The sequence below is a fragment of the Cadophora gregata genome, assembly GCF_030347475.1.
Source record: "Cadophora gregata isolate MNR1 chromosome Unknown scaffold_19, whole genome shotgun sequence".
Classification (NCBI taxonomy): Eukaryota; Fungi; Ascomycota; class Leotiomycetes; order Helotiales; family Ploettnerulaceae; genus Cadophora; species Cadophora gregata.
Genome location: NW_026695942.1, coordinates 762,550 through 779,490, shown reverse-complemented (window position 1 = coordinate 779,490; position 16,941 = coordinate 762,550). Strand labels below are relative to the sequence as shown.

The window sequence follows — 16,941 nt, the reverse complement described above, 5'->3', positions numbered from 1 at the left end:
TATGTTCCTGATTAGGCCATATGGGCGCTGGAGCTGGACCCCGGGGCAGGGCGACCTAACCGCTTTTGCAACGAGGACGGGACGGGACAGGGCATGACATTCGCTTGGCTTGGATGGGACCTCTGGTGGTGAACAATTTACTTCTACTACTACTGAACAGGAGAAAATTTATCGGAGAAATCTGGAGAAATTGGTCAAGTGTACTGTTAATTGAGAATTTGAGAGTCTTGAAAGTCGTGATGCATAGGTAAATAAGAAGTTCGTAAATTCATATTGGTATCATTACAGAGTAAACATTACCCATTTTTCATGCGTTCGCCAGTGCTCCCCAAAAAATATTATCCAGATCCTCTATGGTGGTGCGTGCAACCAAAATAAACTCCCCAACTAGGCCGAATACGAAACGCCACGCCTAGCCTTACTCTTGCTCAACGGCGTCGATTCCACTTCTGGCTCTGGAGCAGCCTCCCTCACCTTCACCGGTGTGCGGTGCCAGTAATCCTCCAGCGCCTGATCAACCTTGTCCACTATCGAGTATGCGTCCATGTTCGAGAACCAATCGCCCTTCGCCCTGACGCTGGCCTCTGAGAACTCGCCCGTGCCCCAGGTCTGGACGCTGTTGAACTCGCCGGTCTGGATGGGTTTTGCCCGGTACTGCGCCTCCATGGGATCGATGAACTTGGTCGTCTCGGTGTAGTTGAAGTCGTTGAGCGAGGTCACGTTGAAGGCAGCCATCATCTCGTGGTCCTCGTGGATCAGGTTGTGGCAGTGGAACATGTAGACTCCATCCCACGGTGCGTATCTTGCCAGGACGGTGACCTTCTCGTTTGGTCCCAGCCAGACTACATCCTTCAGGCCGGCAGCTTCGTAAGGAAGGACGCCACGTTTCTTGCCGCCACTTCGGGACATGACTTGGAAGTCGACGAGGTGGATGTGAATGGGATGACTCCAGCCGCCGCTCTTGTTCTCGAGTTGCCAGATCTCGATGGCACCACGTTGAGGCTTGGCCATGATTCGGTTGTTGACTTGAGCCCAGGTCACTCCGTTGATGTTCCATTGGCCACCGCTTCGTTCAAAGGTGAAGCTGCGGTCAATACCAGATTTCGGAGGAGGGTAAGGAACGGTGCGGAGGCGTGAGGGGATAACGCCATTGCCTACGACAGGGCCAGGAGCCATTGACTTTGCTACCACGAATTCTGATATAGTCAGTACTTTGTAGATCTCAAAGAGAATGTAGACTTACGCATTACACGATCCGTGGCCGTGAAGTCAGAATCCGCTGAGAATCCCTTGTCGTTTCGAACAGTTATTTTCTTCCCAGCATAAGCGGCGAAGTCGATAACAATCTCCCATCTCTCTGCCATGGAAATGTACAGATCCTTTGCCACCACAGGCCGCTCAAGTAGTCCGGCATCCGAAGCGATAACAGTAAATGGGAGTTTCTTTCCAGCAGCAGTGGACTCCTCAAGGTACAGCAAGAAGCTGCGACTGATACCAGTATTGCACCATCGGAAGCGATACTTTCTTGGTTCGACGTTCAAGAATGGCCATGGCTGGCCATTGACGTGGATCACATCTCCGTATACGCTGGTCGTTTCTCCATTCTTCTCTGGGTCCCATAAGGAAAAGTCTTTGTTGTATCGTTTTGATGCAAGAGCTAGTGGGATATCGTATTTTCCTTCTGGAAGTCCGAGTGCTCGCTCCTCGGGGTCGTGCAGGATGTAAAAGCCAGCTTGGCCGAAGTAAGCATTCTCGGCAGTGTGGTCGATCGCGTGGTCGTGATACCACAGTGTTCTCGCATTCTGGGAGTTGGGATAGTAGTAGTCCTTGTACTGTCCGACACCAGTGGTGTCCTCAGCCCATCCATCGAAAGGAGCTCGTGAATAGGAGCCGTGAAGATGTACTGAGTTGGGGAGATCACCATGGTTGATGAATCGGACAATGGCCTCTACACCCTTCTCCATCATGAAGGTTGGTCCGGGAACCAGTCCATCGTAGCCGACAAGACGAGTCTTCTTCCCAGGATATACTTCCATTTGCAGTGGCTTGATATCAATCTCATAGTATTGGATTGGCTTCCCAGTGTGGTTGTTTGTCAGAATTCTACGAGATCAATATTAGCGAAATTCTTAATTTGTTCTGACAGATGAGGTGCCTTACGCTTTTGGTTGTTTGATGGGAGCGATAGGAACAGGCACGCTATAGAAGTTCTTGTATTCAGGGCTGTCCCATCCCGCAAGAACGGACCCTAAGCTGGCACCCAGCAGGGTCAAAATCGAGAGTTTGCCCATTGCGATGATCTGAGGTGATTTGAGATGATATCAGCCTAGGGTTTGTAGATTTAGGGCTGATTTTGAAAAAGATGAATTGAAGAATGAGTGACATGGCGAAGTGGAGGATTTCATGATAATATATCATCCGAGGCACTCATCAAGTGGGCCACTCCATGATCCGACACCAGAGATCTAGAGCAGCTGTCATGTTGTAGGGCTGACAATACCAGCTCGTTCGCTTAGCAGCCAAGCAGGATTCTTGCTGGCAGTCGCTCGTGTTCGAAAGGAATTCAATATCTTCAGGAACAATCATGAGCATCATGCCAATGCTCGGCTGTGCTACGGAGAGATCCAGAGTCAGACAGGTCTCACAGTCACGTTTTGCTGCAGCGGCAGATCGGCGACCCTTCAACTCCGACTTTGTGGGGCACAGTGGGGCGTCCCCCCAGCAGCCGAGCCAGACGAGCCAGCCTTATTTCTATTCTGGACGCTTCTGGGTTGACACGGGAGGAAGCGAGAGAAAATCGATGGGCTGGAATCAGTGGACGCGCCTATACTGGCCGCCAGCGGACGTGGAGACATCCTCAGCTTGGGGCCGGGATGAAAGGCTTTGCTGGCTGGACATCCTTCAACCTCGTTCCAGGCGTAAGAAATTCTCCAGCATGCTGGGTTTATGTTTCAAACCTTAAAACCTTCAACGGAGCTTCCTCACCAGTCCCAAGTTTCTGGATCCGAACCAGGGTATCATATCGGGCTTGGGCTATCTCGTATTTGACCTGTCCGATATCTAGCTAAGCAACTTTCATCCCCTTTGGGCCCCTTTGGGCTTTGGCTGCTCTTCTTCTGTCATTCTAGCCCCAGCCTATAACCCGTTCTCTCCGCAACGAGCCTCGGAGAACGCGGTGAAAGTGTCATTCACTGCATTATGCGATCCTATAGAGTTTTGGTTTTGAGAGGTCTCCTTCGCATCTGGGCAGCGAGACTTAATCTCTCTTAACACTTCATTTATATTCGTCGTGGATGACATCCTCCTACAACGAGACATCTCGCGGTAGACGCAAATGTGCTCTTCAGAGTGATGAGCTGCTTCCATTAAATCTCCACGTCCTGGTCATGTGCCTTCGTTCGTTTCATTCTCAGCTTAAGGTATCCAAAAATGGACGAACTCAAGCGGGGCTAACATAGCGCATTGGCTCCTCGCTTGCTTGAACCATGTTTGTAAACAACGTCTTTCTCCACTTTGCTTACCAGGCGAGCGATGTTCTCGAGAAAGTGAGAATGGCAAGGTGTAGACAATCTGATGACTGATAGATGCAAGGAACTTTAGCGCATTGCTGTGCAGCCATGACGGACTTGTCAATGTGTGTCGGTTCCTTCTCCTGATAATCGTACATTTACAAGCCAAGGCGAACATCCCTCGCTCCAACAATCCAAGCACCAATACAGTCCTCATGACATACCATCATCTTCATTTGAAGTATCTGATATCACCCTCCCTCCCCTCCGCACAGGCGTCAATTCCATGATTGCTCCATCGACACTCTCATCACTACCATCAACCTCCAAAATCCTCTGCCGTGACCTATACGCAGTCTGAACGACACGTCTTAGATATGGATCGTGGAGGTAATGGATATAACCAGTCGCATATGGATGGTATGGTCGTCGTGGTATTTGATGGACAGGGAGGATGGTGGAAGTATTGAGGATGTCTGAGGTGAGTGAGGGAGAGATTAGCCGAGGTATTGCCGAGAGGAGGCTGGGAAGCATATTGTGTGGATTGGATTGAACGAACTTGTTGATAGAGCTTTCAAGCTGTGGTAGGCAATGATGACTCCTGCTATGGATAGACCGAGACTGAGGAATGCAAGGATGATGGTGATGATGTCTGTTGTTTGGGAGGCTGGTGGGGTTAGCGGGGTACCATCCGGTAGAGAGAGGAAGCAGCAGGGCTTACCCATCTTTAAGTCAATGGCGGTGGTTCAGTGAGAAGTGTTATTCATGGTAGAAGACAGCCTGGTACTGGATATTTTCCAAACCGTATCTTGGCTTGCGGAGGCCCATGGCATATATATCTCTTGCAGTCGGCATAGGGGAAAGCAACAACGCCTCGAATTGCCATCGTACTTTCGTAGACCACAGTGTTGAGCAGGAATCACGACGATTCAATCACGTACCTGGGTGTTGATACTCTTCTCGCGCAGCCAATAAACTCGCTTCACGGTTACGGGAAACGCCTCACATGCCGCCATGTACCGAAACTACGAAAGTACGAGTGGGCACACTCAACAATCCCTGATGCTGGTTGGCTGTACCCAATCCTGTGAAACAATCTTCGGATCCGCACCTTGCATAAGTCAGAGTGCCTGTGGAATTCTTTTCGAGGAGTCTCACAGAAGGGTGGGACAGTACTTTCGTGGTTTGATTCAGCACTGGCTCATGAGGTCTGTGGCTGGACCGCAGCGCTCTCGCTTAGTTCAATCCCTCCTCCTGATTGATTGACACGCCTTGCCTTGCAGATATGTACTTTCGTAGTGCTATGTTGTCCCACAAACGAAGCCAATAAGCTTGACTTGAGTTCATGCAGGTCTCAAGCAGTTGTGCTGGCTCTTGGCTACGCCTGACCGTGGTGAAGCTGAAGCAGCCAGTTATATCGTAGAAGTACTTTCGTAGTGTCCATGGCTGGAGGTGCGCCTATGAGTTCATCGCAATTTCTGGCAGCCTTGCACCTGCCAACTTCGTTCTGTTACCTAAACTACTGCACCGACTTTGGCTAGGCCGGGCGAGACCAGTTTGGTTGTCGGTGTGTTGTGCAACTTGCTCCTTCTTCATAAATACAGAGCATTTCCGCCCTCTGTCCGAACTTCATTCTCGCTCATCACTGAAAGCACACTCACCGTTACTCTTCTTGACTGTCGACGAGCTTCAAACCATGGACCAAATGTTGAACTTGTCGGTACCTGCATCCCAAACCGCACCCACACCCTCAGCCTCGTCGCTTTTCCCTCCTCAACCTCTATCGATGGCCTTGCATGCTATCAATTCTTCTTCTGCTATTCACACGCGGTCGCTACCATCCCGCAATTTCACCCCCAAAGACTGGGATACCCACAAGACAGAAATATCTACCCTTTACCAGAAGACTACGTTGCGTCAGATCCGAGAACTCATCAGCAACAAGTACGGCCTTGAAGCATCGTAAGTCGTTAAGCCACCCACTGCTTCGCTACTCAAACATAGAACTAACAGGTATCTAGGGACAAACAATACAAAGACCGATTCAAGAAATGGAATTTGAGCAAAAATATCAAGGAAAAACAATGGCTTGCAATCCAAAGGAAGAAGACTGAACGCGACAGGGTTGGAAAGTCTTCATCGGTACGAGTCCAAGGTAAACACATATCGGAAGCTAGACTTGAGCGGTACTTCCATGACAACCCCGGACTTCTCAACAACGTCAGTGTGTCAGTTGAGGATAAGAATGGAATGGCGGGTTTGTCTACCTTCTTACCTGGAAATTTTAAGATCTAGACTGACCATATTATCAATGCAAAGCAACACCAAAAGACATACAAGTCTTCACACCCTCAGACAACCGAACTTGCACGTCTGTTGTAGCTTCAAGCCCACCAAGCAGAATCCAGGTCATCATCAAGACGCCTGATGACATACATCAAAGCCACTTCGCAGACATGATTGACATAGACGCCGCGGAAGACTTGTATTCTGCTAGTCCGCCTAGAGCGCGTTCCCCTGGAACCATTCCCTCAAGAATTCTCGGTAACGACATGCGAGAGTTGTCGTTCAATCCTCCAGAGGACACAGAACCCGCGGGAGATGTATACTCTGCCAGTCCTGCACGAATTTCGGCGTCTGGAGCAGCTACCTCTGAAGATCCTGATACACCTATGCCAGACTCGTCGTCAGATATCCGAATGTCTCCACCGCCATCACCTGCTTTGTCAATCTCCAGTCTCGTAGAACTCAGCAAGTACAGAGGAGAAGATCCAGCTCCTATTTTCGAAGACATCGAGGTCCCCGTTCTTCCTCAGCCGTTCTTTGACTCAACACACTGGCCCCAGAGCTTCTACACAGACTCAGTCGTTGACTTGATGGGCTCCAAAGAGGAGGCAAGCAAGTGGCAGTTGCAAAAAAATCCCATGGGCAAGCGATATCGACAGGAAGAAGAACGTACGCTCTGGGTAGAGATAGATCTAAAGACCTCCGAGTTCGAAGGTTACAATCCAGAGGTTGAGACTGCCTTGTTCGCACTATATAACTTACTTGTCCACCAAGGGAGGTACAAGATGGCGGAAAGTATCATTCGAAGGGTTGTGTCTGAATACACTGTGGAAGACAATGAGAATGTCACAAAACTTCGTGCACGAAGTCTTCTAGCTCAGATACTGAGCTACCAAGGTTTCCATCGCAATGCCATGAAGATTCACCAACAAGTCCTTCATTATCAAGAGAAACTCCTTGGATCTGCACATCCAGACACATTGAGCAACAAGCACCGGCTAGCATGGACACTTTACAACTTGGGACAATACAAGAAAGCCGAAAGGCTGGGGAAAGAAGTGATAGAAATCAGTACACGAGTCTTTGGCGCCGAGCATCCTAATACGCTAGCGTCAATCAGTAACCTGGCATTAGCATACAAGAGGCAAGGCCTTTGGGGCGAGGCTGAGAAGTTGGAGCTGCGGTTGCTTGAAACTGACAAGATGTTGTGGGGCAGTGGCCATCCTGAGACGCTCACGCACATGTCGAATTTGGCAGGCACGTACGCAGAGCAGGGCCGCTGGAAAGACGCTACAGAGCTCGGAGCAGAAGCATTGGAGATACGCAGGGGGGTGCTAGGCGAGGAACATCCGAATACCGTTGCCAGCATGCACGATTTGGCGAGGACATATTATGGTCTAGGTCACTGGGATAAAGCCGAGGAGCTGCAAGTGGAAACATTGCGACTGAGCAGGAAGGTGCGGGGGAAAGAGCATCCCGACACGCTAATTCACATGCACAATCTCGCAGTCATGCGGCAACGCCAAGACCGCCTGGAAGAGGCCGAGAACATGTTAGAACAAGCACTCGAGATGCAGAGGAGAGTGCTAGGGGAGGAGGACCCAGACAAACTGAGTACCATGCGCGTTTTGGCATCGGTGTTTTGCGATCAAGGTCGCTGGGACGATGCCGAGAAGCTTGGGAAGGAAGTTTTGCATTCGACGGAGAACTGGTTTGGCGAAGACCATCCTAGCACATTGGCTACGAAAAACAACTTAGCTCTAACATACGTCAGCCAAGGTCGCTTTAGCGAGGCCGCTGAGCTGGAAGTCGAAGTGTGGGAGATAAAGAAGAGGTTGTACGGCGAGCAGCATCCAGAAACCATCATTAGTATGAACAATCTTGCGTATACGTGGAAGGACCTGGGGCGAGGCGGGGAAGCTGTGCTGTTGATGGAAGACTGTGTACGGCTGTGTCAGGAAGTCATCGGTGCTGAGCATCCAGATACGATTGGCAGTATGTATGGTCTTGCTTGTTGGCGGAGGGATCAGGGTCGAGATAATGACGCTGTTGAGTTGATGACAAAGTGTGTGGAGTTAAATAGTAGGGTTCTCGGCGCTGATCATAAGGACACTCTATTAAGCATGCACGAGCTCGCGATCATGTGGAAGAACCAAGGTCAGGTGGATGAGGGTATTGACTTAATGACGAAGTGCGTGGACTTGCGAACCAGAGTACTTGGTGCTGAGCATCAGAATACCCTTCATAGCATGCACGTGCTTGCGATTATGTGGAAGGATCATGGTCGAGATGATGAGGCTGTTGAGTTGATGACGAAGTGTGTGGAGGTTTTGACCAAAGTCTTCGGTACCGAGCATAAGGGCACAAAAGCCTGTTTCGCATGGCTGAATTTCTGGGAACAAGAAAAGCTCTGTGGCGCGGATGATTGGCAGGAAGAAGATGAGGAGATGAGCGACGGAGAATATAATGACGATGAGGGGGATAGCATGGAAGAGAGCGCTGATGAGGAAATTGGACTGGAGGGAAGGGCAACTGATAGGATCCCTTGTGATGACCTTGGATAATGATGAGTATGTTTCGCTGTTGATTTTGTAGACATCTGATCCTAAAGAGCGCTCATTATATAAATGCCATACAATTCCATCACCACTCGCCTCCTATAGCGTATTTGAAAGTTTTTGTAATCATCTTCCCTCCTGTCGCTCCCCAAAGTTGAGCTACTCCCTATACTAAATATTAATATCGATTTCATTTAGTAAAATACTGGATTTACTTACAGCATTCAAAGATACTCCAGTAAACATCACATTAAGAAACAGCTTCTCCCCAGGATTTGATCCAAGCGGCCTTTCAGACATATCCAAATTTCTGTTCACCGGTCGGCGGCTAGGTATTCGATGATAATCTCGAGGCCAGTTCGGAGGATTTGCGACAACATCTGATTGTCTAGAATTAGGTGATGCTACCGCTCGTGTGTCTTGAGAGTCCCCTGTGACGTGGACTTCATAATCTCCGAGTGTTTGCTGGAGAGATAGAGTGATCGGGTTTGCGGTTGTAGTAACAGACATGATGATTTCTCTAAGGACACAAGGTTTAAGAAGACGACACAAGATAACAAGATCAAGTTTAGAGAAGGGTGTGAAATATGAACGGCTTTCGGACTTTTATTCTATTATTCTTGTTTTAGATTCCGGGGAAAATATAAGGGGCGAGATCCGAAGCGGCCGCCCCCACATCCCGCCGATGATTGTACGCCACATCCCGCTGATGATTTTACCCCACCACCCGCAAACAAACGGTATACTCGAGTAGAGTGGATTCCGCTCATGTATCCTTCGGGACTCGGAAGACCTTTAAAATGCCGGACCTAAAGCTCATGAATTCCTGACGTTCAGCTACATTCCGTCACAACAGCTTCAACGTCCCTGTAACCTGGTTGATCACACTTGCTGGTCCAGGACCAATGCCCAAGACAGTATGACTCCCACTGGCAATCTGCGTCCTCCCAGCATCGGCAATAACCTCTGCAACCAGACCCAAGCTTATAGCCGTCGCCTGTAATGTATCCAAGTCTTCCTCGCTCTTGACTTGGAGCGCGACCTTCATCTGTCCGCCTCTCTCCCACCTGCGCAGTATCTTCGACTTCGGATCGTGCTTGAGGAAGTGCTTGTAGCATGCTAGTGTCGCGTGTCCGCATTGTGCAGCGATTTTCCCTCCCATATCTTAGTATCTGCATCCTGCGTAGACAGAGGGGAGAGCAACATACCTTTCGTCATACCCAAGTCCGTCCGCACAACCAGAACCATCTTGCACTCCTCATTCGCATCCTCCATTCCCTGCTTCGCCTCCTCCCTCTTAATCTCCGGTATACTCTCCATACCCTCTTTCTTAATCCCCGGCTCCTGCTTGATTTTCGCCGCACTCGTCGCCCTCAATCCATCCCTCTTATCCGCTTCGAACCCATTCGACCAATTTGGCGCATGGTCCAATATCGACTCATCAATGTCTTCTTCCTCGCTCTCCTCTTCGTCATCGTAGTTCGATATTCCGCGTTTCCTGGCTTCTTTCGAGACAAAGGGATTGGGGAATAGACCGAGGCCGGATCCGATTCCGAAGAGGTATCCGCTGATACCTGCGATGAGGGCGGTGCCTACGATCATCGCGACCGGCGTTGGGGGTGCGCGGTCTGCCATTTCGCTTATCCGAAGACTGCTGCTTCGAAATTGATGTTATCGTCGCGGGTTATCGTCGAATGTACGCGATCCAAAGTCGCGAGAGGATATATTTTCGCTTACACAGACGTCATTTTCCATCCAGTGCAGTGCAGTTGCCTCAGTGCATCCAGGCCTCGAGAATACCCACAACACCACAAAAAATTCGGGGCTCTAACCACACAAGATCTGCAGGCCCAGCGCAGGGATTCCGCTACTGTGCCTGGTCTTCAGGGCTCATAATTCTGCGAAATGCAACAAAAGATGAGATGCATTTGGAGTGTCAGGGACAGGTGGAATGGCGCTAACAGCAACTGAGTGTGCTGAATCAGAGGGGTCCCCGAATGATGAGAGCAATTCCCAAATTCGACGAGAAGAAACCAAGAGGACACAACGAACTTTTATGCTATTGTGCAGCTTTAGGTACTTCGCAATTCTTCCTCACTAAGAAATCTAGAAATCATAAAGCGAGATCGCTCGTACCCCGTATGGAGGTTCGGATAAGCAATCACATCAACAAACATGGCATCACTGTCAAACCATGCCATGACAGCCATACGAACGAATAAGAAAGTCAGGATGGAAGCAGAGTCTTGATTAATTCTCACCCCAAGAATAACGACCCAGCAACCTTAAAATTCTGACCAGTTTCACATTCATCCACCGGATTTCTCTCGCTTAATAGAAAAGGGGGAGCTATCCGAGCATGTACGATGGCGAAATGGACACGAAGTCTTTCTCGGGAGCGCACTGGTACAACTTGGATCGAATGGGATTATTTGGGGCTGGAAAGAGAGCGTGCGAGTACGATCGTATAGGCTCGCATGTTTGAATCGTTGGTTGGAGTATCAGCAGCCCAGTAATGTTGCGTCAGCTTGAGGATCTCCAAACTCGGTAACCCAGCAACAATGCGGTTTATATTTAATAGCCCACTTGGCGACATTTTGTTCTGGAGATAGGGATTGTTAACTATAGCTTGAATCCCTTTGTCGTTGAAGATGTATCGACATCACACTGAGTCTCGTTCCAATCTGCTTCAACCCTTTCATTCCTACGCTTCTGGATCCATTCCGATTTTAAACCATTGGAGACATTTTATGTGTTTACTTTTTCAAATTTGGCCCTTTACCATATTTCAAAATGCCTTCTCTCATGGCCTCGGTTCACATTGCCCAAGTCATCTTGGTACTTAGCGTCCTCGGAGTCGCCGTCGTCAATAGATTTGTGATCGAAAACCCACCACCAGGCCGAGCAGGAATAATGGTTTTCGGTATTGTACGTTTCCTAGCCAGCCTGCCCTTCTCTTCCCCAGCAGAACGCAATTAACAGTCTCCCAGGCAGGGAAATCTCTCATCATCATCGCATACCAAGTGCTCTCGAAGAAATACCACAAATGGTTCAGTCTAAGGGCCAACATAATCCTGAACTGTCTTGAGGTCATCTTCTGGGCTGCAGTGGTTTTCATGAGCATCCAAGCGAACATGCAGTTTTGCAATGGTATCCACTGCACGCTGAACTGGATCATGAGTTTTCTTGGTGGCATTACAGCGTATATTCTACCCACACTTATTCATGGCTCTTTGGGTAGGGGTAGGTGCTAACTTGATATTTACAGTACTGTTACTGGATTCGCTACTATTATTTCCATTCGACTTTTCCGAGCTGCGAAGGCTGCGAAGAGAGGATACATCAATCACAAAGGGGGTTATGAGATGTCTGTTTAGATTTGGCGACTGGGAGAACATGCTTCCGCATATCTGCAACGATAAGGAGTTGACAAGTGGTTTGGTTGGCGGTGGCGTGGCTATTAATTTGAGATCCAGAATTTGAGCGAGGTATAGACAGGCTCTTGGACTTTTGGGGCAGCAATGGGAACAAATGAATAGGATGAGTATGATTGTGTACCCCATAGAAGCATTTCTCAGTTTTCAATCCATTCGACTGAGTGAAGAATTCTACGTGATCAACACTCTGCCTGGCCAGATGACTTGAGGAATCTTACGACACATCAGCTCCGGCGAACTTATTATCAATTTGGATAGCACACAGAGTCTGTGAGGAATTCCCCCTCCTGAGGAGTAGAACTTCTATGGAGTGCGGAAGTTTGTGTTGGCGAGGTGGTGGTGGCTTGGTTTGTTGACATCGCTTGATAAAATTAGCTATAAACTAACGAGCATACGTATATGAAAGATTGCCTAGCCTACGAAAGTTACACCTGTGCCTTATATTTGGGAGTGTAGGAGGCAACACTGGTTTATGTAGGCGCAGTGATGGCATAGACAGAGTTGCAAGAGAGTTTTCTGTGCAGCCGCCAATGGCTCGTTTCCATGGCAGAATTGGGAATATGTGAATCTTGGCTTGAGGCTTCGAACAGAGAAGGATACAGTATGATCCTAACAAAGAATTCTCGCATGCAGAAGATAAAAAGTGTTGGTGCGCGGGAGGAAGTACCTAGGTATCGACGGAAAGAGCCCGAGCGAGGGAGATCGATCTTCTGAGTAAGCCGAGGGGAGAAATGGTAGATTAGGAGTGTTTAAACACTTCCCGGGCGCTCACAGCTTGATTCGAACTTAGAGGCTATATGAGCCACGGACATTTTTCTGGACAGGCTCTGGCGAGGGTTGAAAGTCACTAGATATCGACCTTGTCACGTGACTCATTTCGCATTCCCAATCACCCAGTCTCAGACTTAGGGAGAGTGTTCAAGGGATTGAGAGACTCCTGGCGAGATATTATATGGTCTCTTGGGATATTTTAATCAAGTTGACTAGATCTGAGAAGACACCGAGCTGATCATACAAACACTTGTGCAAGCTCGGTTTCATATGGCTGCCTGGAGTTGCTCTTCCTCACCAAGAAGCTAAAATATGACGAAAGGTGACAACCTCCCCAGCCGGTGACCAACGACACGGCTCGCAATGATATAACAACAACACTACGTACCGAAAAAAGAGTGCCCCATTGAGACAGGCTCTGCTTTAGAAACTGTGGCCTGCAGCTCCCGTCCACATATATCTTGACGCGCAGCTATTCATTTTCCAGCAGACTGCAGCTTACTGCTGATATCTGCCACCATGGTCAAACGAAAGGCACCGGTCCAAGCATCGACCAGTAAGAGCATATCTAATACAACAAATCATGAGAAAGCATTAACACGTACGCAGAGACTGGTAAAAGGAACTGCAAAACTGCTACCAAATCAGCCAAGTCCACAAAACCCACTCAGCCATCCCGCCTCCTCGCTCTCCCACCAGAACTCCGAAACAGAATTTACAAGAACGTAGTAACCACCGACCTGATCTTCCTCTACACCAAGAGCTACACGGAAGGTGCCCCACAGTCCGTCGAGTCTTTCGGCTCAATCTCCCTGAATCCGTACGATATCCGCGGCACATGCACCACAAATCACCAAGAACGACAACCAGGCAAAGATGGCAAACCAGGAAAGCTAATCCTCCAAACGAAAGGCACCGGAGCACTCAGCTGGCTGCGGACCAATCGCCAGGTATACAAGGAAGCCAAGGCAATCGTGTATGCGAACCTCAAGTTCCACATCTGTCATCCCTTGGAGTTCTCGGGGCTCGTCACACCACCAAGGAAGTCCCTCACTCGGTATCCAAACAACCGGTCTTTCTCATTTTGTGTAAATGCTACTGTTGAGCATGATTCAAATGGATTTAGACTTGGTACAGGGCAGCGGCAACATGGTTGGGAGAACAGCCTCCATGGTCCTGGAGGTTGCTGCTGCTGCCCGTTTTGCTTTGCGCTGAATTCGCTACCGAGGGTTCTCGAGTCTCAATTGATGAATATTGCGCAGCTGGATCTGAGAGTGTTTTTCAGTTGCAAGTGGATGTTCAATGTGATTGGAACCGCTGAAGACTGGGCGAGGATGCCGAACCCGTTGACCTGTCTCGATGATGACAAGAGCGTGGATACTTTTGTGAATGCTTTCTGCGAGCAGAAACCGCTGGGACTGTTTTTGGAGAGGAATATTGGGCGTGTGAAAGTAACGCTGGCTTGTGAAAGAATTGAGCATTCTGTACCTGACAAAGAACCGTGCTGGTGTCGGGGAAAGAGCATCGACGAGGATAGTCTGAGAAGATTGGATATCGTCAATAAGATCAAGACGAGGCTAATGAGAGGCAACGACCATGGTAGCAGCACTGCCCGATGAAAGAGGCATGATCGCTCCAGCAAATACGCAAACTTTCTATCTAGTTATCCTTGAGAACGAGCACAAGCACGGGCACGAGCGTAAATTATCAATGCAACTATTTCTGAACATCCTACTACTAGACATCGAGCAAAGTTTTCTATCTTGCTGAAACCAGAGAGATTTGGTCAGTCATTTTCTCCAGTTTAACCTTCTGCAAATCCCTCATCGATGTGCATAGCTACATCCCCGGCTTCGCCGTCCTTAAGACGCTCAACGGCTTCGATTCAAGGAAAGTATTGACGCAATCCTCCACTTTTGTTCTCTCATTCAAGCAAGCCAAATTTGGTTACTTGATACACTTGACGAAGGCTGGGGATATTGGCCTGATTTGACCCCATTTAATCAACCACCTTGACTTTGAGCGACCAGATAAAAATCAGGAATTGCTTTCTAGAGTTTTGATAGCCAATGAGAAATTATTGTCAACGTGGAAAGTCGAAGTTGGTCGGACAGCTCTAACAGCGTATGTTCACATCGACTTCCTGAACCATACGCTAAGGACTGGGACTAGATAGGATCCGCTCTGCCCATCTTCTAGCTATTCTACCTGGGATCTGATTCATAGTCAGTCGAAAAGGATTTCACATGGCGAGTAGCATCTTCGAGATATCAAGTCTTTATGTACTGTTCCTCTTAGCCTAGAAGGTGCTTAATACGAAGTGCCCTGGTTCGCCTCCACAGGGCTCTATGCTTGAACAAGAACGACACTGCATCAGAAGAAAAGCATCACACGAAAACTGGGTATCAAGTACATTACTACAATGTCCCGCTACTTTCACATCATCAAGCTCCTCCTTTTCTCGCGAAACGACCCAGAGCAGGGCCAAGTTCTTGCTCGGCTTCCTGGAGTTTCTTCTGCTGCTTCTCGCCCTGGTTCTTCCTCATCTCCTCGATCTTCAATCTCCTCTCGTCGATGATGTTTCTTGATCCTTGCTTTCTCAAGTACTTCCTCAACGAGCTGTTCTTTCCCCTTCCACGATTCTTCACATCCGCAACAGGATCTACAGGCTTCTTGTCCAGATCCTTTTCGGCTTTGCGTTGCTCGGCAGTCAGCAAATCCAGATTGCCGATGTATTCTGGGTTGAGAGAAATCATCTCTGGTTGCAGCTTGTTAAGCAGCGAGCGGACTTCGGCTTCTTGACGTTGCTTGGTGTTCTCGTATGGGTTGATCTCTTGGGCATCAAAGTTGGGCTCTCCTGCTCCTGGAACAATGATGGACGAGAATCCAGCATCATGTGAGACACCCAAAATATCCTCAAACGGACACCATTTCACTCTCTCTATCCTCTTGCCTTCACCACCCCATGCCATGTACGGACTTTGAATCTTCTCCTGCTCTAATGAGTGCTTTGTGAATAATCCTCGCCACACCGAGGTCTGTGTTCCCCATCCTACTGCTGTCAGGCCGCGATCCGAGATGGCGACTGAAGATGCCGGTTGCCGTGTGAAGTAGCTGTTGACCTCCTTGAACATCCGAATATCCCAGACTGACATCTTCAGATCCTGACCTGTTGATACCATGTATCTACCTTCTCGATCCACTGACATAGCACGTACTGGACCTCGGTGTGCAAGAAGTTTGACTAGTGGCGTAGGGGAGTTGGGCGACCAGAGAGTTACTGTTCCATTTTGATGGCCCATGTGGAGAATAGCGTTTTGAGGGTTCTGGGTGAGTGCTGTAGGTGATCCAAGTTTTGTAGGCGTTTCGATGACCATTTGACCTGTTGAGATATCTTGGTATTTCAAGTACCCTGCGTTGCCCTATTATCTGTTAAAATCGTCCATCATAAGATGAATAAGGTACTTACGACTGTAGCCAGGAGGTAATGGTAGGGCAAGAATTCCATATTCGTAACTTCAATGTGCTTTTTCAAGCAATGTAACTCCACACCTGCCTGGTCGTATATGTAGACGTATTTCTTCTGCGCTACAGCAAACATCTGGTTGTTGTGTAGCCACTTCGCATCCCTCACTGTTTCCCCTAACTGCAATTCACAGCCCAGCTTTCCATCTCTCCAATCCATGGTAGCAATATGGCCTTTCCTACCCGCCAATAGTAAATTTCTTCCGTTTCTCGTATAGTCGCACACATAAGGCCCCAATGCGTCCAGCTTCAGCTCAAATCCTTTCTTTGCCGTCTCAATTGGAACGTCCTTTACAATGTCTCGTTGCTTGACCTTGTATGTCCTTTCCAGCTCGTTTTCCGGCTCGAGAAATCCCTTAGTATTTTCGTGCAGAATCTCCGCATCTTTTGCTCGTAATATCGCAGTCTGGTATTTCGATTCTTGTGCTTTTAGATTTGCTCGTAGCTTCTTGTCCTTGATTCCCCTTACTGCTTGACGTTAGTCTCTGGCGCAAACAGTTCGACAACTGCATTCGTACAAGGTATCTTTTTGCCTCTGCCATATTGTTTATTGGCCTCTCTCTGCCTCCGGATCAGTGCTGCATCGGGTCCTGGGGCTGTCAAATCCATCCGTGGGCGTTTAATTGGGACTGCGCCGTTGAAGTGTTGTTTCTCTCCGCTCTCGCCTTCGAGCCGATCAATCTCCATGGTCGACATCTCTTCCGAGAATTCACCTTTATTTCGAAGGCTTCGGCGGCGTTGAGGCTTTTGAGTCCTGCTGATGGTCGTGAACGTTCAAGCTCGAGATCCCGCCATCAAAATCCAGCAGGCTGAACTTTTTTAGTGCCAAGGCTTCGCTATCGCTTATCGCGAAAT

General features: G+C 48.7%; 8 protein-coding genes across 8 annotated transcripts; 3 read left to right on the top strand and 5 right to left on the bottom strand.

Annotated features, from left to right (window-relative positions):
* Positions 1-387: 387 nt before the first annotated feature.
* Positions 388-2,291, bottom strand: ONS95_007267 (uncharacterized protein; the record flags this gene model as incomplete). The annotated part of the gene is made up of 3 exons (XM_058500766.1): positions 388-1,196; positions 1,244-2,103; positions 2,161-2,291. 3 exons carry the CDS (start codon positions 2,289-2,291, stop codon positions 388-390), a joined length of 1,800 nt encoding a protein of 599 aa, XP_058349583.1.
* A 1,431-nt stretch (positions 2,292-3,722) lies between these two features.
* On the bottom strand, positions 3,723-4,234 carry ONS95_007266 (uncharacterized protein; the record flags this gene model as incomplete). Its single annotated transcript, XM_058500765.1, has 3 exons — positions 3,723-3,985; positions 4,069-4,176; positions 4,231-4,234. 3 exons carry the CDS (start codon positions 4,232-4,234, stop codon positions 3,723-3,725), a joined length of 375 nt encoding a protein of 124 aa, XP_058349582.1.
* Positions 4,235-4,982: 748 nt separating this feature from the next.
* On the top strand, positions 4,983-8,359 carry ONS95_007265 (uncharacterized protein; the record flags this gene model as incomplete). The annotated part of the gene is made up of 3 exons (XM_058500764.1): positions 4,983-5,471; positions 5,531-5,766; positions 5,829-8,359. Exons 1-3 carry the CDS (start codon positions 5,206-5,208, stop codon positions 8,357-8,359), a joined length of 3,033 nt encoding a protein of 1,010 aa, XP_058349581.1. The 5' UTR covers positions 4,983-5,205.
* A 79-nt stretch (positions 8,360-8,438) lies between these two features.
* ONS95_007264 (uncharacterized protein) lies at positions 8,439-8,863 on the bottom strand (the record flags this gene model as incomplete). The annotated part of the gene is made up of 2 exons (XM_058500763.1): positions 8,439-8,519; positions 8,573-8,863. The coding sequence occupies 2 exons, from the start codon at positions 8,861-8,863 to the stop codon at positions 8,439-8,441; spliced, it is 372 nt and encodes a 123-aa protein (XP_058349580.1).
* Positions 8,864-9,200: 337 nt separating this feature from the next.
* ONS95_007263 (uncharacterized protein) lies at positions 9,201-9,988 on the bottom strand (the record flags this gene model as incomplete). The annotated part of the gene is made up of 2 exons (XM_058500762.1): positions 9,201-9,508; positions 9,562-9,988. 2 exons carry the CDS (start codon positions 9,986-9,988, stop codon positions 9,201-9,203), a joined length of 735 nt encoding a protein of 244 aa, XP_058349579.1.
* Positions 9,989-11,146: 1,158 nt separating this feature from the next.
* Positions 11,147-11,730, top strand: ONS95_007262 (uncharacterized protein; the record flags this gene model as incomplete). The annotated part of the gene is made up of 3 exons (XM_058500761.1): positions 11,147-11,281; positions 11,344-11,555; positions 11,622-11,730. 3 exons carry the CDS (start codon positions 11,147-11,149, stop codon positions 11,728-11,730), a joined length of 456 nt encoding a protein of 151 aa, XP_058349578.1.
* A 1,350-nt stretch (positions 11,731-13,080) lies between these two features.
* Positions 13,081-14,180, top strand: ONS95_007261 (uncharacterized protein; the record flags this gene model as incomplete). Its single annotated transcript, XM_058500760.1, has 2 exons — positions 13,081-13,117; positions 13,171-14,180. 2 exons carry the CDS (start codon positions 13,081-13,083, stop codon positions 14,178-14,180), a joined length of 1,047 nt encoding a protein of 348 aa, XP_058349577.1.
* An 825-nt stretch (positions 14,181-15,005) lies between these two features.
* On the bottom strand, positions 15,006-16,773 carry UTP7 (Small subunit (SSU) processome component; the record flags this gene model as incomplete). Its single annotated transcript, XM_058500759.1, has 3 exons — positions 15,006-15,983; positions 16,031-16,554; positions 16,605-16,773. The coding sequence occupies 3 exons, from the start codon at positions 16,771-16,773 to the stop codon at positions 15,006-15,008; spliced, it is 1,671 nt and encodes a 556-aa protein (XP_058349576.1).
* Positions 16,774-16,941: the final 168 nt, after the last annotated feature.